Source organism: Calliphora vicina, chromosome X (assembly GCF_958450345.1).
Source record: "Calliphora vicina chromosome X, idCalVici1.1, whole genome shotgun sequence".
NCBI classification, from domain to species: Eukaryota; Metazoa; Arthropoda; class Insecta; order Diptera; family Calliphoridae; genus Calliphora; species Calliphora vicina.
The window spans coordinates 4,065,052-4,089,713 of NC_088785.1; the positions used below are offsets into that span (position 1 = coordinate 4,065,052).

General features: G+C 28.1%; 1 protein-coding gene across 5 annotated transcripts in view; it reads left to right on the plus strand.

Moving 5' to 3' along the window:
- Positions 1-24,662, plus strand: part of pan (pangolin) — a 183,398-nt gene that overhangs the window by 104,642 nt on the left and 54,094 nt on the right. For all 5 annotated transcript variants that reach the window (XM_065514763.1, XM_065514762.1, XM_065514765.1 and 2 more), the window contains exons 5-7: positions 12,823-12,910; positions 13,079-13,162; positions 16,906-17,052. In XM_065514763.1, coding sequence (XP_065370835.1) covers positions 12,823-12,910; positions 13,079-13,162; positions 16,906-17,052 — 319 coding nt within the window. The remainder of the gene's footprint in view (positions 1-12,822; positions 12,911-13,078; positions 13,163-16,905; positions 17,053-24,662) is intronic.

Genomic DNA, 24,662 nt, shown 5'->3' on the forward strand with positions numbered 1-24,662 from the left:
TTGTTTTGTCAATGCCGTAATAAAGAAAGCTTTTAATTTTGTTTTCTCATTTTTAGAATTTAATTAATTATGTCCTTTGTTTTTTGTTAAATTAAGTTAATAAAAGTATTCAAATAAAATACTACAAAAATGTTAAAATTTTTTAAAAAAATTATTTCAGATTTTAGGCCACTAATGAAATATTTGGAAAAGTTTCCATTGTTTTGTCAACCGATGTATGTTCTTTTTTGACAAGTAAAGAACACGATTCACAATTTAAAGTACCATAAAACAGTTTTGACCCGTTTTCTCCCCTAAAAGGTTGGAATTTCGAAAAAGTACCAAACATTTGTCAGTTTTTTTTTAATTGACGTAACATACAATCTTTAGTAAGGTTACCGAATTTACACTTTTTACCCTTTTATACCCTTTTATACCCCCCTAACCGTTCGAACGTCCAAAAATGGCGGGATTTCATGTCATCCGATCGGGATGAAATTTGTCCTAATGGACAGACACAATTTTTCCACAACATCGTTCACGAACTCTCTGATTTAGAGGGGTCTAAATTTCACATTTTGCCCAAACAGGTGTTTTTTCTCATCCATGTAACTTATTCGCAAAATATGTCCGAAATAGTTTAGATAAATATTTCTTCAATCTTTCGAAAAAACAAAATTAAAAAAAGACATCGATTTCAATAAATAAAAATATTCCAACATATTAATGGTGGGTATACAAGATTCGGCACAGCCGAATGTAACACTCTTACTTGTTCTTTATAACTTTAGAGTTTTGTTTTTTGTTTCTTTTCGTATAAGTGCTGTGTATAAAGTTTACATCGATTGATTCGGTTTTCCCCACAAGTAAAAGGCTTCTATCTGGTTTGGCAAATAATAACAATGGAAGCAACAAAAAAAATAAATTTAATTAAAAATTACTTTACTTACTAATGACAACTAAGCAACGCACACAAAGGAACAGCCGGCAAAATAATCAGCATTAATCCTCTGTTTACACATGTTCTTTAAAATTTGCTCATGATCCCTGTTTGTATTCCACAAAATATAATGTTTTTTATAATGTTTACGAACATTATTTCACTCTAACGTAGGAATAGTACGTGACATAAACGTACTGCTAACACAGATAAATAATGTAACATATGGGCAATTCCACGAGAATCGCTACAACGACTGAAAAAACAAACAAAAACCCTTGAAACTTTTTTTCAAGATGATTTGAATAGAAGAAAATAATAAAATGTTACTATGTGATTGTATTTAGATCAGATTACAACATTTTAAAGACAAAAATAATAGTTTAAACTGATTACAGGTAGGCCTCCATTTACGCGGTTTGTTGGGCCCAAAAAAATAGCGTGTAAATCAAATTCGTGTAAGACGAGGTTCTAATTTAGAACGAAATGCTTTTGTGGGGCCAATAACTTTTTATTTCGCGTAAAACAATACATCAGTCACATAACAAAAAATAAATTGGCACCTAAAAATCGCGTTAAATAGAAAACACATATCGTCACCTTAAATGAAAGCGGACGTTACTACACAAAAATTCAAAATCGAGTTTTTGATTGATTGAACAATTGCCAAGAATACTCTATTATTGATTTTATAACGTATCCTGTAAAAACAATAAAAATGTAGTTACGTCCGTTTGCATTTAAGGCGACGATATATATATATATACTTTAAGTAAACTTATTTTATTTGTACTTTTAAAAACTTACTTAAAACAAAAGTAAAGTAAAAAAAACTTATTTCTTACCGAAAATTAAGGAAAAAATGTCAATTAAAAAAACAAAATATTCTAATACAGAAAAGAGATCAAAACATAACAAAAAATTCATAAAAATTAACAATGTTTTCAAAAAAAAAAATCTTTTATTCTTTCGATTCTTGTTGTTTGTTGCCGCGTTATATAAAAATCGTATAAAAAAAGTCGCGTATTTGAAAAAATGGTTGCTAATTTGAGTTCCCGTTATATCGAATTCGCGTAAATAAAGTACCGCGTAAATGAAGGCTTACCTGTATATTTATTTTTTTAATGTTTTAGGTATATTTTAGGCTAAAATGATTTATTATAAAATCATCCAAAAATTAAACATAACGCCTCTCACGATTCGAATATTTTCGCATATATCTACATGTACCTCAAAATGAGTTCCGTTTTATGTCACGTACGATATACCCTTATTTCGCTGAATATTTTGGACAACAATATTTCGAAAGAACTTTTTATTATTTTAAACTATAGTACCCTCTGAATGGAACACAAAGACCAAATTATTTTTCAGATACTCTTATTTTTGCAAAATCTATTCCAATCTATAGGCGTACAAATGTCACGTACGATGATATGGAATTGTCCATATGCATTAAGTTGCCAGTTTCGTTTTTAAATACCTAATAATGAGTTTATTAAAAATCCAATGTCTACTTAACCTACATGCCTAACCAAATTTAAAATTATCAATTATATAATCTAAACTTACCTAACTAATTAAAATTATATAAATTTTCCCATTTGAATGACAAAATTCCTAAACAAAAATATGAAAGCGCGAAAATATTATCTAAATAAACAACAACCATGAAATTAATATCCTTAAAAAACTTATTCTAAACAATCTTAAAAAATTTCATTATGTGAATGAATATATAAACCATACAATTTTTCTGCAACTATAATTATTTGTACTGTCATGTAAACCTAATATCACAGAAATATATACTTAACCTTAAATTCTAAACCTAACATTAAACTAAATAATAGGTATTAAAATTAAATATCCAAAATTAAACTAAAACATCACAGATTTTCCAATATAAAACTAAAATGTATTAACTAATCTGGCAAATTCACGTATAATGCAAGAGATAATATTTAACTTCTAATTTAAACAACAATATCCACATCATCCTTTTCCTGTTGGAGGCCTTCACCAGTTCTGCATGATGCGGTAAGTTCGAACACATCATATATTTTTTTAAACATAAAATCTTGCATTTATAATCTATATATATAAAAATTAAATGGTCCATGTATGTAATGGCATCACGTGAGAACGGCTGGAGCAATTTGGCTGATTTTTTTTAACAAAAAAGAAAAAAAATCAAAAATTCCGTAATTTTTTTTTGGAGTCCAGTCAACTGTAATAAAAAAAGCTCCCTAAAGTATTCAGTACAAATTTAGATATTTTTTTTGCAAATAAATAAGAACAGGCAGGTGTATGTCGGTTGGATAAACTTGAAGAACTAACATTAGTAAATGCTACCTGGCGAAGCCGGGACGGTCAACTAGTTAAACATAAATGTAAGCAAACACCATAACGTTATGTTGATTGAAGAAATGCAACCCTGCATATTTGCATGTAGAGAAAACAAAATGTCGATAATATTTAGAACGATATACAGTGAACTCGCTATAACGTGAACTAATTATTACCAAGGTGGTTCGCTTACGAGTTTGTTCACGTTATCGAATGCTAAAATTAAATGATAAACTAGTATTTTAAAACAAATATATTATTAATTTTTAATACATACACAGAGAAAACAGATTCGTAGTAGCAACCGGATTTGTTGCCAATATACTTGCAATAATTCAAGTATATTTACTTTATCTTTCAAAGATAACACTTTCTGTTTTTTTTAATGACATTTTCATGAATAAGAATTTTTAATAACTTTCAACTTTGACATAGCGATGTCAAAGAACAACTAACATACTTGGATACAATTAAGAAAAAATAACGCTGTAACATAAACAAATAAGTTACTCAATTCGGGGATTTCCCAATTAAGAAAAAAACACAGTTTAAAAAAAAGGAAAAAAAAAACAAAAATGTGTTCACGTTTTAGAGCTTCCAGATTTTGTTCACGTTTTAGAATAGTCTGTATAAAAATAAATTTGTTCACGTTTCTGAGACGTTCACACTTTCGAATGTTCACGTTTTCGCGAGTTCACTGTACACTGTAAATAATTAAAAAGCTTATAAAGCTATTAAAAACTATTATTGTTCTCTAAAAAATAAATACAAATTTTAAAAATTAATTGGTAGATTATAGTTTGTATAACTATAATTCAATTAAAATAAGGGTATGTAAAATTAAAGTTCACAAAACATCTTTAGTTTATTTTCTATTTTGTATGGATGTTTTTGGACGCAGTAGAATTGAAATCAATAAGCTGTTCTTTGAATATATTAGTTAGTTGGCATTTAGTTACTGCTTTACCCATAATTAAGTGCAAACTTTTTGTGCTGAAACTACCCAACTGTGAATAACTTAAATATGTAGGAACTTACACAATTTAACACTTAGTAATAACTTATGAATAAACGCCATTGCTTTTTAAAGTTATTGATTTCTTATATGGTTATTGCAAATTTATTAACCCGTGAGAGTTCGCGCTAATTTTTGTTTTATAAAAATTATAAATATGTATAATATTTAATTAATTATACTTAATTTGAATTTAAAACTTGTTCGACAAATTTTAGAATTTTGTTAGATTTTGCTAAATTTCTTTTATTGATGTTTTTGAATATACATACATATTGTAATTATTTAGGGGGCGGATTTTCATACATTTATAAATAAAACTATGCTCCTAAGAATATGCTTTTAAAAAATAATAATTAAAGCATGAAAACAAACACACAGAACCAGTATTGATCTAGTATGTTTATGTTGTTTTTCGTTGTAATAACTATTTAATTTAACAGATAGATTCATTGCCTATCTTTAGGCGCATAAATTTATTTATAAATGCATGAAAATCCGCCCTCTAGTAATTATCATGAGTATTTCTATAACTTAATATTAAAATTGAGTTAAATAAAAATAATAATAAAGCAATATGGATTTGTAAAGTAATTACTTCAGGATACTTTATAGTTTCGGTTGTAATTTTAGGAGAATCAAACCGAGTGTTATGTCACTCTAAAGTGAATATTTTACCCGTAAACATTACATATATAATGGTGCCCAACGTGGGGCCGATAGGACAAGTTTTCTTTTTTTTCTCTAAATTTCAATTACTTAATAGATTTTGGTGGATTTAACAACTATTTGTATTTTGTTCCAGTCTCAATAATTTTAGTCCTACACTTTTTATTACACCTTCATTTTCTCTTGCCTAGGTAAACACCCATCTATTATTTAAATTAGGTTTCCTTCGAAATCTCGGATTTTTTCGAAACGGCTTATTTAAAATGTGGATTTTCGGTTACCCTGTTTTTATCACTCGGTTAACCGGTTTTTAAAATTTGTGACTAAAATTAATAAATTTCATGTTTTGTGCATTTTTTATATTCATTGTAGAGTGACCACAAAAAATCGATGGCGAAATTTTGTTCGTCTGGACCCCACAAAACGCTCGATTAAATGACGTTAACCCATGTCGCTCGTCGCTCAAAGTTTTGAGGTGCATTTAAACATGTACATGCAATTGTCGTTCTAATGAGATATAAAATTATTTTTGAAATCTGATAATGGAGTTTTATTAATTATTTGGTATAATAACAAATAATCACAGCTAAGAAGAAGTGCGTTTGCAACTTATAGGTCCTTTTTTGGGACATGTAACATTTTCAGTTTCATATCAGAAAGTCGATGTATTTGAAATAAATTTCAAATATTTAATTTAAAAATTGATTTAAATTTTTTGGTTGAAATTTAATGAATAAACTAATAATTAAAACAAGTATTTTATATTTAGTAACGTACATATTTATACTCAATTCCATTTGACTGAGATAATAATTTTGAAAATTTTACAAAATAAAATTTTGCAGTTTGCACTAATACTTTAGAACAAAAAAATATCTATAAACTTGTTTGGACTTAAGGTCTTTTGTTGCGCACAATTAAGTTAAATTTTTTTAGGGCTTTGGTAGCACTACAATATATCATTGGTAGCCGTTTTCGATTTTTCATGATTTTTTAAAACACAGAAATTTGCTGTTTTCACGTAAAAAATATATTTTTTGCTTCAGTTTGTTATTATAACTCCGAAAATACTGTGCCGACTAAAACGCAATATATAAACGGATTAAAGGTTATGTAAATTTGAATACTTCAATAATATCGGACTAAGCGTTTTTGAGTTATCATAAATTATGTGGAGAAACATTTAAAAAAAATTCACAATTTTAGAAGAAAAAAAATTTATCCATAAAATTTAAAAATTTTACCATTTTTGTACTACTGGAACCACAATACATCAAAATTGTGTAGTGGTTTAAAAAGCCTCCAAAATTTTTCCGATTTTGTTGCCCTGTTTTATAGATATAGTTAAATGAATTATGATCAGATGCTATTTTTATTTCGGTAAATTCGAATGCATGCTCTAAGTTTACAAATGGTAATAAATCTTCATTAATATTTAACTTCATTTACAATATTTGTTTCATTGGATGTACGAATAAATGAATTAACTACACCCACCTTCGACCAATGCATGGCGTGTTGGAAATTTATTATTTTTCTTGTTTTATAATATTTAATTTATATTTTAATAATGTTACTAATTGTTGTTTTAAAGAATTCTTATTATCTACTATTATTCTTGTTAAATGTGGATTAAATTTGTATATTGTCAGGTTGTTAATTACCACCTGTCTATTATTATTTCTCTGCACTCTTGGTTGGTTTTTTGTGTTGGGGTCTCAAGATCATCGTGGTCGGGTTTTACCGCTATCCATTTCCAAGCGCAACCGATTTATACGGAGTTCATAGTCACTATTTGCGAATTGGAATAGTCCAAGATTTTAACGTCGGATGAAAACAGTGTGAAAAGTAATCTGAAATTTAAATTTGATTTAACTCTTGATATTATTTTTGTGTATTCTCTTCCGTGATTCTGTTGTGTTTTTTGCTACATATTTCCTTTCTATATGTTGAGATGCAGTCAGAGTGTTTATTTGAGAGTTTTCATTAGATGACCTAGATACAGCGTCGACAACTACATTAATACTACCAGGCTTGTACTGCAGTTCGTAGTACTTAGAAGACATTTTGCAATCATCATGCAAAATGTCCTTATTTTGCAGTTGTTTCAGGATTCACCTATTTGCAATGGCCAGTAGTTGATTTTAGGATTGTTCTTGTTTGGTGCAGGGTGCGTTGTTATAAGATTATCCTAGGGTGTTGGGCACCAGATAAGTATTTTTAAGTTTAGTTTTTTTTAAAAAGAGTCGTGAAATAGGAGCATTCAATATTTTTTCCGTTAACATACATTTTTAAGTAATATCGGATATTATAATATTAAAACAGTACTACTCTAAAATTTGTAAAAAAAAATTTTTAAATTGTGAAGCGATGATTTCTACAGTCTTGGCTATTTTTAATAGTCATATACATATCAAACATATTACTTGTTTGATAGAATTTACTATCTAGGGAGTCAAATGAACACATACTCCCTGCTGGACATATTTGTTGTACCCAGCCCCTGAATATTCTGGAAATACTTGCATAACATCTAGCATAGATTGATACCATTTACGAAGTTTCGTGGATAAGTTATCCTCGATATAACCCATAATTAACATCAACAAGTGTAACATCACATCACATGCAACAACTTACCTGAATGCAAGCCAAATGTTAATTAAATAAAACATCAGATAATCTGCATACACGCAGATAAAAAATATAGTTGGGCATGGTTACTGTAACCATTTCAATATTGTTACAAGTTTTTTAACTATATTATACTCACAGTAACCATTTACATGATTGTGGTAACCATAATATGGTTAGTTTACCATCACATGATTGTATCAACCATAAATGTATATGGTTACAGCAAACAAATATATGTATGTGACAACCATTCATATGATGAAGGACTTATCATATTATGTTGCTCTCGGCTTAAGGCTTATCATAATCTGAGAACAACATAGTATGATAAAATTATTCATCATAAATAAAATGCCACAAACATATATTTGTTTACTGTAACCATATATATGGTTGATACAATCATCTGAATCATAAATTAACCATATTATGTTTACCACAATCATGTAAATAGTTACTGTGACTATTGTTAAAAATCTTGTAACACTATTTAAATGGTTACAGTAACCATGCCCAATTATATTTTTTCTCTGCGTGTACATATGTATTAAATTGCCAGTTTCGCTTTTAAATACTTAAAAATGAGTTAATTAAAAACACAATTTCTACTTAACCTATAGCCTAACCAAATTCAAAATTGAAATGATATAAATTTTCCGATTTCCAATTTGAAAGCCAAATTCTAAACAAAAATATAAAGAATATCTAAATAAATAACTATTATCTAATTAAACAACAACCAAGAAATTAAAATCATTAAAAACTTATTCTAAACTATCTTAAACAAATTCCTTATGTGATTTAAAATACATAAACCATACAATTTTTCTACATCTGTAATTATGTCTACTGTCATACCTAATATTACAGAAATGTATGATTAATCTTAAATTCGAAATTTAACATTAATATAAATAATAGGCAAAATTAAACTAAAACATCACAGATTTTCGAATATAAAACTAAAATGTATTAACTAATCTGGCCAATTCATGTATAATGCAAGATAATATTTAACTTTTAATTTCAACAACAATATCCACATCATCCTGTTCCTGTTGGAGGCCTTCACCAGTTCTGCATGATGCGGTAAGTTCGAACAAATAATTTTTTTTAAACATAAAATCTTGCATTTATAATTAAACATAAATATAAGCAAACCCCATAACGTTATATAGTTGATACAATTCGATCGCTTCTTAAAATTACACTGTGCTCGAAGTTGACACTTTTTTTTCTGTCAATAATGGCACCCAGTAATTCGGGTACGCTGAATTCAATGGTGTTAACCGTTTTTTTAGGTTAGCTCGTATTTTCGAGATATACAGTTATTTCGAAACTGGAGGAGGTTGCACAACATATATTCGCGTAATTCAAAAACCGTTTAGTTTCTTGAATAAACTGGATAACTGAAATTCCGCAATAAAATTGCCTTTAAGTAAGGCTTAAAATTTTTTTAATCTTCGCAGTCGTTTTAGAAATATAATTTTTTTCTAGCAAAAAAAATAATTTTTTAGAAAAATTTCGAAATTTTTGATTTTTAAAACGGCGTTAAAAATTGTAAAATTTATATAAGCTCTTAATTTTTTTACACATATAGAAAACGTAGTTCCAAATAAAACAAGCCCTAAACGATTAAAATCTGTCCACTACTTTTAATTTTATTCAAAAAAAAAAAGATACATAACTCGTAGTATTAGCTACATCGTGCACTGTTTTCAATGTTTAGTACTGCAATAGTCGGCAATGCAGTGTCGTTTTTACAAAACGGAAAGATTCTGTAACTTTTCAGATTGTTGTTGATTTTGAATCCATAAATTTGACTAGTGGAAAAGATAAGATATATATATTATATATCTGCGTATAGGAAATTTTGTCTCCTTTTCAAAAATGTATACAGCTTTTAAAAAATTTATAGAAGACTTTTTGTAAAAATATGCGAAAAAATGTTAAAATGTTATTAGGGGATATTTGCTTGATCTTTTGTTTATAAAATCAAAAGTTGTAAACAGATTTTAATCATTTAGAGCTTGTTTTGTTTGGAACTTTATTTTCTATAAGCATAGAAAAAATTAACAGCGTAGCTTCATTTTTTCATGCCGTTTTAAAAAACTAAAATTTCTAAATTTTGCTAAAAAAATAATTTATTGTTTGCCAAAACAAATTGATATTTCTAAAACGACTATGTTAAGCCTTTCTTAACGGCAATTTTATTGCGGAATTTCGATTTTTCCATTTTTTCAATAAACTAAACCGTTTTTGAGTTACACAGTGTTATTGATCTCTTATTATGGTTATTGCTTCTACTTATGTTATTTCTTTTGCAAAACCTAATGTTATGAATGAAATTATATTTAATATTGTTACGAAGTTATGAATTAACGATTTTAATTTAACGGTCTGTAACGTCTGCTTCCAACATTCATTATTTCTATAATCATTTCCAGTGCTCGAAACTTCTAGTTATCAACAATGATGATAACATTGTTTGTGGGTATGACAGCATTTACTGTTAATACTGATAGCATTAACATTAAAGCTGCTAAAAATAGAAGATTCTAGTTTTGTCTGGTATATAGATAATTCATGAAACTACTGGAAGATGACACTGTCAGTCAGTCAGTTGATCATAGTCACCGTTAGAATTAACATCAACTACATTACCAGTGTTTTCTACATTATAAAAGAAAGTGACTACTTAAAATATTGTGTAAATTTTAATACATAAAGAATTGTTACAATTTGCTTTTATTTGCAATTAAAAGAATTATTTAAAGTAACCACCTTTTTTAAAAGCTAAAAATGTAACAATGTGAATTTAATTGACAAATAGAATTTTCTTAGATTTTGCTATATTTTTTTATTATTGTTTTTTAATATATTGTAATTATCACGAGAATTTATCATGTTGTTTATAATTTAGTATTAAAATTGAGTTAAATAAAAATGAAATTAAACAATATGGATTTGTAAAAGTAAATTATTTGGATGTTTTCTTATGGTAAACATGAGGAGATGGGGTAAGACTGAAGTCAAGTTGTATCTGGGGTTTTAATCAATTAATTTAAGCATTTGAAACAATGGTACACGCTTGTTGAGAAACTAATCCTCCCTGCGCCATCTGAGAGAGATGTCAAATAGGATTTGAATACTGACACCTTTATAATTATTAAATTATTAAATTTTTGATAATGTCTAGAGTGGGGAAAAATGTATATAGATTCTATTCATTTTGGCCCTAACGCCAAATTAGGAGTCTAAATAAAAGCTGTGCAATGAATCTAATGATATATGTATATGATAGGGCCACACCTCTGAAGGCTAGCGGTTATTTATTCATTTTAAATTCGAATTACTTCATGATACTTTATAGTTTCGGTTGTAGTTTAAGGAGAATCAATTTTTTTGGAAATAAATCTGGCATTTCTAAACGGCTGGTTCGATCGGGCCAAAGAGTATTCGAGTTATTAAAATGGGTACTACAACTGTTACAGGGGCGGCTCTATGGGGGGCTCAAAGTATTGCACCTTCGACATGTAAAATGTTGAAGCACATGCAATTTTTTTGTTTCCCATAGGATTTCTAAGATTTTTATATTTTTGGAAAGCGCTCGGCTAGGTCTTGAAATGAATATAGTAATGCAAATATTAGGAACAATTTGATCTACATTTATACAATTTTTTTGATATAGATAAGTTAATTTTTGGTATACCAAAAAAAAAATTCAAGTCAAGTCAATTCAAATTAGATTCAAAAATATGTCAAAATGACTGTGTTTTTCTTGATTTTAAAAGTTCAGGGTCATTTGGACCCCAAGTGCTATTAAGGGTTAATTTTAATTTTTGTGCTGTTATTTTAAATACTAGACTTCATGTTATATTTTTCTTAAGTTTCATCAAAATCGGCCCAAAAATGTTTAACATTTCGCTATCTTTCCATGAGAAATTTCAAATATTGAAAAATTTCGATTTTAGTAGAACGTTCAGACTATATTTCTAATTACCACGACTATAATATTCTGAATAGCTTTTACTTAAAATTAATAACAGTAATAAGTCTAGGGTATGTGTGCGTGAAATGCATGTGATGGAAAAAATCCCTTTTAGAGCATTAAGCACCACATTTCGAGAACAACAATTTCGTATTAAGCAGGGATGGCTGGATATCTTTGTTAGGCAATCAAATTGAAATTTCGTACCCATTATAAAAGGAACGTACGTTCCTCATTCGTTCGTTCCTATGCTTGACTTGTCACTCGCAGATCTTTGTCAATAGATAAACAAATGTTCGCATTTGGTTTTTTTTTAAATGTATATGTATGTATGTGTGTGTTTTTTTAAGATTTCCATCATTATTATTAACATTCGGATGTTCTTATCATTATTTCAACAACGTTCTAAACATCTTTGTAATCCCAACGCAAGCAATTTTGTGACTGCTTTTTGAGTCGTTCCATTAAGGGTTTCAGTAATTTGTGTTTATTGTTTATTAAGAAAAAACTATGACCCATAATCATAGTCAGAAATGAAAAATACTTTAAGAGAATTAAATTCGACTTAGCTGATATTTTAAAAATAAATTCGGACCCTCTGTAGGCCGGCCATATCTAAAAACCATAAAAAGATAGAGATACCCTACACATGTAAGAGTATTTTTTGTAAATCTTACCAAGGGCTATTTACATTTAAAATTATATTAAAATTTCTGCTCGTTCGGATCATAAATTGAATTTTGGCGATTTTTTTAAAAAAAATTTAGACCCGAGGTGACCACATTTGAGGGGTGACGCACTGGCCCCTATTAGCGGTAGGAAGCTGAACAAACGTAAATCAACTTGAAAACACCTCAGCTCCAACCATGTGATAATAGTTCCAGAGATACTGAATTTTTTCCAAAAAAAAAAAACTTTTCTAAACCACTGTGCGTTGCCACTTGTCTGTATTTTGTTGTATATTGTATGAAAGCATTTTCTACATTTGCGGTCGCACCCAGTTAAAGTCAGTTCAATTTGAAACATACTTTAATTTTGACCATAGTTGCAAAATAAATAAAAGCTGGTTTTTATTTTAAAGTAGTTTTTATAAAGAAACGATTTTAGTGTTTGACTATGATTATGGGCCAATGTGTTGATTTTTTTTTGTTGAAAATTTACCAAAAAAAATCCATTTGCCTGAAATTGATGATTTGTTCAAATAATATTGACTAACTGATCATATATTTTCTATAATTTTAGGCTTGACGAGACCTGCAATTTATCCCTTTCCATCTGGTCAATATCCTTATCCTATGTTAAGTCCGGATATGTCTCAAGTGGCATCATGGTAAGTTTTCTCTTTCTAACTTGCTTTAGTCGTATCACAAAAAACATAAAAAAATAAAAAAAAATAAAAAAAAATAAAAAATTAAAAAAAATGTATATATAAATAGATAAATAAATAAATCATAATCATGACCGCTTATTTCCCAACAACTTCTTGTTTTATCCGTAGGCATACGCCTTCTGTATATTCAGCAGCATCTAGTTTTAGAAGTCCTTACCCTAGCTCCCTACCCATTAATACCACATTATCCAGGTAAATATTATATTTATAGTTATTTTATTATTATTATTATTATTCAATAATTATTAATATACTGTTTGAGAAAATAATTTTTGCGAGAAGTTGATGAAATTTTAATAATTCATCAGCAAATTTCAAATATCAAAGATTAATCACAATGCAAAATGGTTTCCGTTCGCAAAACAAATTCTACTACATTTGTAAAGTCTTTTTTTAAGTTTTTTTCTCTTTATTCATTACAAAAAATTTAAATTATAAATTTTGCATCAGCGCCTTAAAGGCTTTTTATAGGCAATTAGTGGCAACATTATCAAATTGATAAAAAATACAATTATACATAATAAAACAAGTAAGAGAGCTATATTCGGCTGTGCAGACTCTTATATACCCTTCACCAAATTTTAAATATTTTTAGGTAATCAAAATTTATTTTTTTATCCAAAGTTGTTTTTTTAATTTTTTGGGAAACATTTTTTTCAAATTTTTTTTTTTTAGAAATTTTTGAAGTTTTTGAAATTTTAAAAACATTTTTTTTTAATTTTTTGTTTTTTTGGTGAAAAAAAATCGGGTTAAAAAATATTTTTTCCGATTTTGACCCATTGTAGGTCCAACTTACTATGGTATTATATACGTCGTTTCAAAGGTCTTTGAAATATCTATCATTAGATATCCATATTGTCTATATTAATGACTTAGTAATCCAGATATAGGTAAAAAATCGAGGTTGTCCTGGTTTTTTCCTCATATCTCAGCCATTTGTGGACCGATTTGGATGATTTTAAATAGGAAACTTCTCGAAAGCATGTCTGACATAATTATTGAAGATTTGGATCCCGAAGATATCTGGGGTCTTCAGAAAATTGATTGCAACAGACGGACGGACGGACGGACAGACAGACAGACGGACGGACAGACAGACGGACATGGCTTAATCGACTCCGCTATATATAAGGATCCAGAATATATATACTTTATAGGGTCGGAAAATTATATTGTGGAAATTACACACGGAATGACAAACTTCTATATACCCTTCTCACGAAGCTGATATACCCTTCAGCAACAAAAAAAATTGTAAAAAATATTTTGTAAATACATATCGTCACCTAAAATGCAAAACAACGTATCATCAAAAAATTCGAAATTGATTTTATTATTAATTACGATTCACTACATCATATTACATATGTGTACAAAATTTTTTACTATCAAAAATAAACAAGTTATAACCAAAATTGAAACTAAAGTATCATTAAGTATATGATTTTTTTGAACAAAATAACGTATACGCTTTGAGTAATTAATTAATAAATCGTTTTTACCTTATTTTAGGTAGTATCCTAATTTTTTTTAATAAATTTGTTGCAATTGAATATTTTTTGCAGTCTTAATGAAAATTTAATGAAGAAACTTTTTTAGTTTAAAAAAGTGGTCGTTAGTAATTAAAATAAAAAAACATAATAAAATTAAAAAATTTAAAATCAAAAAAAAATATTTTTATTTAAGTTTTTATTGTTTCATAAAAATTTATATTGATGATACTTTTTTTTTGTTTTAGATAATAACAATTCAAAAAAACGTAAAATATATTTCTAGAGTCATTGTAATTCAAATTTGAATATTTTGTTTCAATATCTCAAGTAGTTTTCAAAGTGATGTTACGTTATTTTGCATTTTAGGTGACGATATATAGATTATGTTAGAAGTGTTTCAATATTTCGTAGCAAAAATTGTTTAATTTGAACTTTAAATGTTAAAATAGTCAAGGCGACACCTTGCAAAACATAGATTATGAGCTTGTCTATTAACTCTTCTGCTAAGAGCTATATTTTCGAAAAATGTATTGTATTGATCTATTTCGACTTTGTTTCAAAGCTTTATACATACATATATTAATACGTTTTGTTTATACATATATTCCTAGTATTGGCAGTATATTTTTGGCATGCGATCATCTTGGTCATCTTGGGAGTATAAAAAATGTATACAAACCAAATTTCAATTCAATTGCTTTTAAATTAGAGTTTATGCCAAAAAAAAAGCAGTGTGCAATGGTGGTATTTTATCATATTTTAAATTCTGTAGATTTCAATAAACTCCGCCTGTACGCCTTTAATCAAAAAAAGATCAGACAGGTGTCTGGTACTTTTTGGAAATTCAATATCCTAGGTGGCCAAAAAGAATAAAAATAGTAGTGGTACCTTTTGTTAACCTTTATATCACCTAAATTGATAAACATAGAAATACAAGTTTTAATTCATCAGGCCCGGAACAATAGTGAGTAGAAGAAATCCTTTTGATTTTTTTGGAAATTCCAATTTTAAAATTTATTTTTTCAATAAAAGTACCAAGAATTATTATTTACTGATAATTAATATGAAAATTTTCGAAAATTATTTCCACACGGAGAAAAAAAGCGCCAAAAAAGATGGTGAAACCGGACATTTGATTTTATTTATTCAAAAAAAAAGTCAGAGTTATATTAATAAATATAATTTTTTCAGCACTTTTTCAGATTTTTAATGCTGAAGGTCTGAAGTTTATGTCATATTTAGTATTTTTTAAAGAGCAAAAATCGTTGCAGTTTTTTCGAAAATAATTTTGAATAATAGCGTGAATATAGATCCCTACAGATTAAGCATACTCGCTTTCAATGCCATTTATATTAAACAATTTTGCATATAAGTAAAGTACTTATTGATGTAGCTTTATTTATTAACAGCGCAATCAGCATCCCATAAACTTCGCCGTGCCTCAACTTACTCGATAAGTTTGATAATATTTTTGTGCTACAACACGGATTCCACCGGTAGAACTTTTGTTTGGCCTTGATTTTTTACCGTCTTTACAATGTCAGTTTTAAGTTCACATGGTTGTTAGGAAATTTCTGACATTTTTTTCTGTTGTAAGATCTGACATTAGTCTATATATAGCTTAACTAACATAGAGAGTTAAATAAATGTTTTTTAAAAACGGCAACATAATTTCCCAGTTATTTTGGTTGAACTTTTAACATAAATTGAAAACGCACTTTAAAAGTGTTTTCTTAGTTTCTAAAGATGTTTAAATTTATATTAGGGTGGTTCAAATTTATTTTGGCGAGAAAGGCGATTCTTGTTCTATCGGTCATTCTAAGAAACATTGCCGAAGAAACCATAGCTCAAAAATGAATTTCGAGCCCCCGGATTTTTCAAAATAGGTATTTTTGCAAAATATTCAAGAATCGAAGCAAAAGAAAATTGTATTTCCTCTAGCCAAATGTGTATGTGGGAGTTTTATTTTTGAGTGCCGCAAAATAGCGCTTTCGTACATTTTTTTGACGAAAATTTTTGAGCTATGGTTTCTTTGGCAACGTTTCTTGTAATAACCCATTTAAAAAAGAATCGCGATGCGCATTTGTACATTTATTCGGTCACCTACAATTTGACCCACCCTAATGGTTATGTATGTATATACTATTTTGGTATTCACACGGTCTGCTATTAGTCATATTGTCATAATGTCCTAATATATTATAATAGTTGTTGTTGTGTTTTAAACAAAAAAAAAATATTATTTTATGACAAAACAATAAACATAGTTCAAATAGTCTTATTAGTTTAGAACTTTTTTGTTTGAAACACAACAAAAATTTGTTTAAACTATTAAATAGTAGACCGTGTGAATACCCCATATGTATTTATATGGGCGCTTATTATTATTATTCAATTACGATTGGTTTAATTAATTTCTTATTATAATCTTTTGTTATTTAGTGACTTTCCATTCCGGTTTTCACCAAGCCTTTTGCCTTCAGTACACACTTCACCGCATCATGTGCTTAATTCACATCCTGCTATTGTCACATCAGGTCCAAAACAAGAATGTAACCAGGATACCTCAGCAAACCATCGCTATTCAAGGTAAGTTTCTTCCTCATAATTTTTGTTTAATCACATTTGTTTCACCAAAATCGGCATGTATTTTTAATCGAAGGTATTATATATAGTATGTAGGTCAAAATTCTATTCAATGCAAATTATTTCAAAATTTCAGCAAAATAATTTACAAGAGGAAAAATAACTTTTTTCAGTTTTTGGAAAAAATATTAGCATAAACAACTATTTTGCATCTTAATTAATATGTGAATGATTAAATTTGTTAATTCAATAAATTTTTAAGCTATTTTTAATGGATTTAAATTCAACAAATTTATAAGGAAATAATTCTATAAATAACACAGAGCAACAAAATCTAAAAAAATTTTGGAGGCTTTTTAAACCAGTATACAATTTTGATGTATTGTGGTTCCAGTAGTACAAAAATGGTAAAATTTTTAAATTCTATGGATAGATTTTTTTTTTCTAAAATTGTGAATTTTTTTAAATGTTTCTCCACATAATTTATGATAACTCAAAAACTTTTTACATGCGTTTTGTTTTTGTTAAAATTTTTGTTACAATAACAAAACACATGTAAAATTTACACTAAATTTTCTGAAAATAAGCGAATTCACTTAATTGTGAATAAATTCGAAAATAATCCATCGATTTTTATGATCGATATCTCATTTTTTTCCTATTAAATGTGGCTTTGCGATAAAGTAATAAATCTAAACAATTTCTGCCGTTTTCGATTTTTCATGATTTTTTTAAAACAAAAAAAATTGGATATTTTTACATAAAAAGTATATTTTTTGCTTCAATTTGTTATTGTAACTACGAAACTACTGAGCCGATATGCAACAACATATAATTTTACTAAAGTTGTTTAAATTAATTTTAAAGGTATAAAAAAATAAGAATATGAAATTTAATTCAGAATTTTTAGCATTGAAAAGAAAAAAAAAGAAAAAAACTACGTATGGGTTGATATTTCATTGGCCAAAACATATGCAACTAATTGCTTCGAAAACGTTTATGTCTATAAAACTTAATATTTGGTGGCAAATCCTATATTTTCAATGACGGCCTTACATCGGCAAAGCAGTGAAGCTGTCAAATTGGCAATAAAGGTTGCAGGAATAGCGTTCCAAGCATCTACCAATCCTTAAAACATAATATCTGAATTAGTGCAATTTTCGGGATCGATTATTTGATTAACGATTTCCCAAAGGTTCTCAATGGGGCTTAGATCTGGTAATTGTGGTGGCCATTCCATTACCGAAACTCTTTCTTGTGCTAACCACGATTTAACAACATGTGAAGAGTACTTGGGGTCGTTATAGTACTGAATAACTCATCGAAGAGGCATATTATCCTTAGAATTTGGAAGCATTACTCTTTCCAAGATGATGTCTCTATAGATAAATCCATCCATTATTTCATTAATTTTGAGCTGAAAAAATAAAAAATATCAAAAATCAGGTATAAATACAATATTTAGCCGATTAAAAAGTGTTGGTTTAAACTTGATAAAAATTTTTAAAAATGGGTTAATGTGTAAATACATAGTTACGTACGTACTATGTATGGATGTGTGTATGTAATGTTAAATAAATCCGCCATATTTATTATACATGTATTCATCTAAGAACTTGCTTTGCTATTGGCCTCCTATACAAATACGTAGGTCTCACTTACTCATCTATTTTCTCTTTCTTTACCACATCAAGTGATTGTTGTTTTTTTTAATTATTTCACCCCGTGACAAAGGAAAAAACAAACAGTTACTCTCTCACACATACAGGTAAAAACAAACATGTATAGTAGGCCAACAAAGTAACTGTAAAACTTATTTTGAAAATATTTATGTGTGTGACTGTGTGTGTGTGTAAGCACAGACATTCCTTTTATGAGAAAATATCCCGTTTGTGGTCCTTTCACATGGTAAATATTTAATAACAGATGGCACTACTGTTTAAATTTGTAGGTTCAAATCCATGATAATGTACTGACTCATTTAGTTTTATACGACCTCTATGTGCAAATTCCTTAAGACAGCTTTAAAACGTTTAGTTTATTTAGTTTTCCCACCTTATTATCCATTGAAGTCTGAAATATGTTGATTTTTTGATGCGAAAAATTTTACAAGCAACAAATGTAGTCTATCTCGCGATTTTGCAAAGTTTTTCGCTATCATTTTTCAAACAAATGCAATATTTTTTTACATGGGTAAACAAAAACCATATATTTTCAGAAAGCTTTTGTCTCAAACAAAAAAAAATGTTCTACGTATACAAATCGCTTACCAAATACTTTATTGCTGGACAAGTTAAAAAAATAAGTACTTTTCTAGTACTCTTTTCGTCAAGTTCCCATTACTTTTCAGCATATTTTTACCATTATATGTACCAACAAACAGTTAGTATTAAATTTAGCTCTCAACATTTGAATTTGTGTTTGTTGGGATATTAATGGAAACATGCAAAATAAAAAAACATGCAAATGGTGGAATTACCTATATTACATATACCTGGAGCGAAGTTTGTTCTACATTAACAGAGTGAAAAATAATTGTAACTTAATATAATTTTGTACAGAAATTAATTTTAATATAGTTAATGATTTTTCTTATCTTTGGAAAAAATTATTATTTGAAATAAATTTTTTTGATACCTATTAGTAAAAGTGTCTTTTCTTAAATGCCATTATCCATTTTTCTAATTTCCGAAATTCGATTTATCTATTGATGGCGACGCTCATATCACTGTGCGATGCACAGTGGAGCAGAATCGAAATTTTTTGGAAATAAATCTGGCATTTCTAAACGCCTGGTCCGATCTGCACGAGGGTGTAGCCAAGGAGCATTTGAGTTTAAGTTATTAAAATGGGCCATACAAATGCTCCAGGGGCGTCGATATGGGGGCTCAAAGTAGGGTACCTTCGACATGTAAAATTTTTAAACAAATTTTGTTTCCCATCCGATTTCAAAGATTTTTATATTTTTGAAAAGCGCTCGGCGTGTTCTATTTATCTCTTCTAATTTTCGAGTTATAAGCATTTAAAAATTTAAATTTGGCCATACCTTGGCCCGGTATTTTAAAAATATAGGACGTAATTTTGGACCGAATGGACCTAAATTTCTTTTGTTAGTTAGACAACTAAATTAGCAATAATATTCATTGAGTGTCTAAAACTAAAATTTATATAAAAATTTTAATAGGATTGCAACTATTAGGAACAATTAGATCCACATTTATCCGAGCTATATTTTTTTGTGTAGATAAGTTAATTTTTGGTCTTACAAACAAATTCATGTCAATATCTCAATTAGATTCAAAAACTCCGTTTTTCAAAAATATTGCACTTTTCCATACTAAATTTTTTTTTATAAATTTTCTTAATGTGACTGAGTCAGAACCAATGACTTGTGTTGAATAAAATATTAAGAACATTTATACAAATAGATATTGACTGAGTCAGAACCAATGACTTGTGTTGAATAAAATATTAAGAACATTTATACAAATAGATATTGACCTCAAATCTTTTTTATATTATTGCTAATTTAGTTGTCTAACTAACAAAAGAAATTCGAGTCCATTCGGTCCAAAATTACGCCCAATATTTTTAAAATAGTGGGCCAAGGTATGGCAAAATTTTAAAATTTCAGTTTTGAAATGCCTATAACTCGGAAATTATAAGAGATAAATAGCACACGCAAGCATATTTTTTTTGAAATCGGATAGGAAACAAAAAAATCGCACGTGTTTAAAAATTTTACATGTCGAAGGTACCCTACTTTGAGCCCCAATAGCGCCATCCCTGGATGATTTGTATGGCTAATTTTAATATCTTAAACTCGAATACTCCTTGGCTACGCCCATGTCAAATTTTATCCTGATCGGAGCTGTCGTGTAGAAATGCCAGATTTATTTCCAAAAAATTTCGTTTCTGCCCCACTGTCCGACGTGGTCTACAGTTCATATGAATAATGTGCGAGCTTTTACAATAGAGCTTTTGTGCTTTCACACCGACAAGAGTACAACAAGCAGTGTTGCCATTTTGATGCTTTTCGGGTATTTTATGACGCTTTTTTGGTATCGTTACCCTTTTATTTTTACCAAATATCCTTTTTTAAAAAAGGGTATTTATTTACGCTTTTTCCATATTTTGTGGCGCTTTTGGTGCTTTTTATTACAACCATGTCAAACTTATAAAAGATCTGAGTAGTTCATTAAAACAGTTTTGTGGCCTGGTGATGATTATGAAACAGATATATTTGAAAATGAAAATGTTTTTCTATAAAAAGTTATCCTTATTTTGATTTTTTATTGAATTGTTATTTGATTTTAAGTTTTTGTTTACTCCTAAGTTAAATGAATTAATTTAAGTGATTTTTTGTTAATTATTCGAACTTTTTATTTTTTATAATTATAATTAGTCTGCAATAATTCAAAGAATACCACTGAAAATTAATTTTTAGACAATTGGCAAATGCAGGGTAGAGAATGCATTCCAATTTTCCAATTGATAATAAAATAATTTATGTCTGTTTTTCTATAGCGAACGATTGCTTTGAGTGGAAGTTTTACATGTATTTTGTTTTTGTTACAATAACAAAACACATGTTAAATTTCCACTCAAAGTATTCGTTCGCTATAGAAAAACAGCACATTATTTTAAAATTTTAGCCTGCTTTTTATGTTTAAAGTTTTTGGCTTTTTGACTGTCAATTTTACCATGTTTCAATGTGTTATCTGCAAAGCAAAATAATACGTTTTCAAATTTTGTGTTAAAATTGTATTTTTTCTCTTGGCGCTTTACCCTTTTTTCGTAATTTTTTACCCGTTTTTACTATACACTATACACTTGACGCTTTTCTTCATTTCTAAAATGGCAACACTAACAACAAGCAATCAGACAAAAATGCTTGCTGTTTATTTTGCAACCAAAAAACGATCAGTATTAGAGGTGTTTAACACAAACTCAAATATTTTTTCATAAAAGTGGTAAAAAGCGTTTTAAAAGTGGTCGAATTTCGGCCACCAGGCGATCCTAGTTTATCATTATTATCTGGAAATATTTATTCTTGTAAATGTGCTTCTCTGATCTGAATTGGACAAAACTTTCTTTATTTTTTAACATGATGATTGATGAAAAATATATAAGATTTCAAAGCAGATATACTCTGTAAATTATGCTAATAATTAAATAGTTAAAGTTTTCCATTTATATATTTTTTGCTTCAATTTGTTATTATAACTCCGAACATAGTATGGGGAAAATGTTTTCTAAATTCAATCAATCGAAAGAAGAACATAAACTACTAAATTTTATGTATATCAAACAAAAAAGTAAAATTTTGCGAAAATGAGCGAATTCACTTAATTTTGAATAAATTCGAAAAGAATGAATCAATTTTTATGTTCGATATCTCATATTGTTGCTATTATATGCGACTTTGCGACAAAGTAATAAACCTTAACAATTTCTTCCGTTTTCGATTTTTCATGAGTTTTCTAAAACACAAAAGTTAGCTATTTTCACGTAAAAATATATTTTTTGCTTCAATTTGTTATTATAACTCCGAAACTACTGAGCCGATTAAAACGCAATATATACGCGGATTAATGGTTATGTAAATTTGAACTTTTCTTAGTTTACTTTAATAATATCGGACTAAACCTTTTTGAGTTATCATAAATTATGTGGAGAAACATCTAAAAAATTCATAATTTTAGAAAATTTTTTTTTAAAAAAACAATCTATGCATAGAATTCAAAAATTTTACCATTTCTGTACTTAGGTAACCATGATGCCTCAAATCTATATAGTGGTTAGTGAACCTTTTTTTGCTGTTGACCTGTGTTATCATTGGAAACATTGTGATCAAATAGGCGTACATATATGTATTTGCTGTCCATACATTTTTAACATTGTCTTTGTTATATTATAATTTAGCTCATTATGTTGTGAAGTTTTTAGGTTATCTATCAATGACATAAGTCTGCTGTTATATCGTTTATTAACTTTACATTTTACTACATGGACAATTTTTTGAGAAATCGTAGAATTTATAGATAAGAGCTGTTCATAAGGAGGGTTCATTATAACAATAATGCTTCTACTGTATCCTTAATGGGATTTAAAAACTCTAATAATTTCTAAATTTAGAACAACTCCTTCATCAAACAAAGATGTTATATTTAAATCTATTAAAGTTTTTTTTTTAATTAATTTTAATTTCCCGTTTTTCACCGAAATTCCTGTACCACAAACCCTATTTGCCACTCATGATGAAGGGTATAAAAACACGCAAAATATGTAATATAAATCAGTAAATTAATTTGCAAAATAAGTAAATTAAAACAAAGAATTTTAGAAAGTTTTATCAAAGAGTTAACCCAATTTTCATTTAAAAATGGTGAAATTTCTTTAGGAAAAGGTATAAATGTCTAAATATATTGGTAAGAAAAGCCAATTAATTTTGTGTTTATGTGTAAAGGTAAAATTAATTAAGGACTTTCACTGTTTTTGTCATAGAGACGAGCCACTACGATTTGTCAAACAAAAACACACCAAATCATAAGTTTGATAGAACAACAAAAAAAATTGACTATCAAGTATTTGGAAATTTTACATGTATTTTGTTTTTGTTAATATAAAAAAACACATGTAAAATATCCACTCAAAGTACTCGCTTGTATTAGAAAAACAGCACGTTAGGTTTTTGACAACTGCGTCTCGTCTCTATGTTACACTATGGGTTTTCTGTTCGTTCTCATATTTCGAAATTCGAAGCAACAGTTTTGTTTGGTTTAATATTTTGTTTAGAAAAAGTTTTCTCTATGTTTACCATTTGTACTCATTTCTCTCTCAGCAAAGCTTTCGGACGACTCGTATGCAGTGTTGCCACCAACAAAATTATAAACTACACATGCTTCATACCTAAATTACACAATCGACAAAAAATTACACATGTAAATAAATTTTCATGATCTCAGATAGGACAATTTGCCTAAAGGTGGTCATTTTCAAATGGTACGGGTAGTGGACTGTTGGGTGTTTTGACCAAATACGAGCACTTTAGTGTTAAAGTGTAAAATGGTGGACAATTTTCACTAGCCTAGATTTTAATTTATCCAGGAATTGGATAAACTAGGAATATAAAAACAAAGTCAGCCATCTCAATTTTATTTCGTGAAATTATATAATATAATGAGTGATTGTGATCAGCTAATATTCCAATACAAATACGCTTTTAAACAATATAAATCAATGGTCATTTGGAGATTGTTTCAAGTCATACTGCTTGTTTTGGAATTTTATTTTTTTTACCAACTATTTTCGTTAATTTATTGAACACAGTTTTGAAAACAGTTTTATTTTCAACTCCTAATATGTAAATTTAGACAAACTAAAATTTTATTTAAAAATTATATGTTAATTTTCTTTCACTGTAAATACTTGTAACGAGAGAGTAAAGTAAAAATTTATAAAATTTGGCTCTCAAATACGAACAAAATAGGAAAAAGTAAATTAATACTTTGAAAATAATGTATAATTTTTGTAATTTGTAAATTGTGAAAAATGTTAGTTGTAAAATAGAAATAATGCTTCGAAAATAAATATTAACATTTCACACTAAA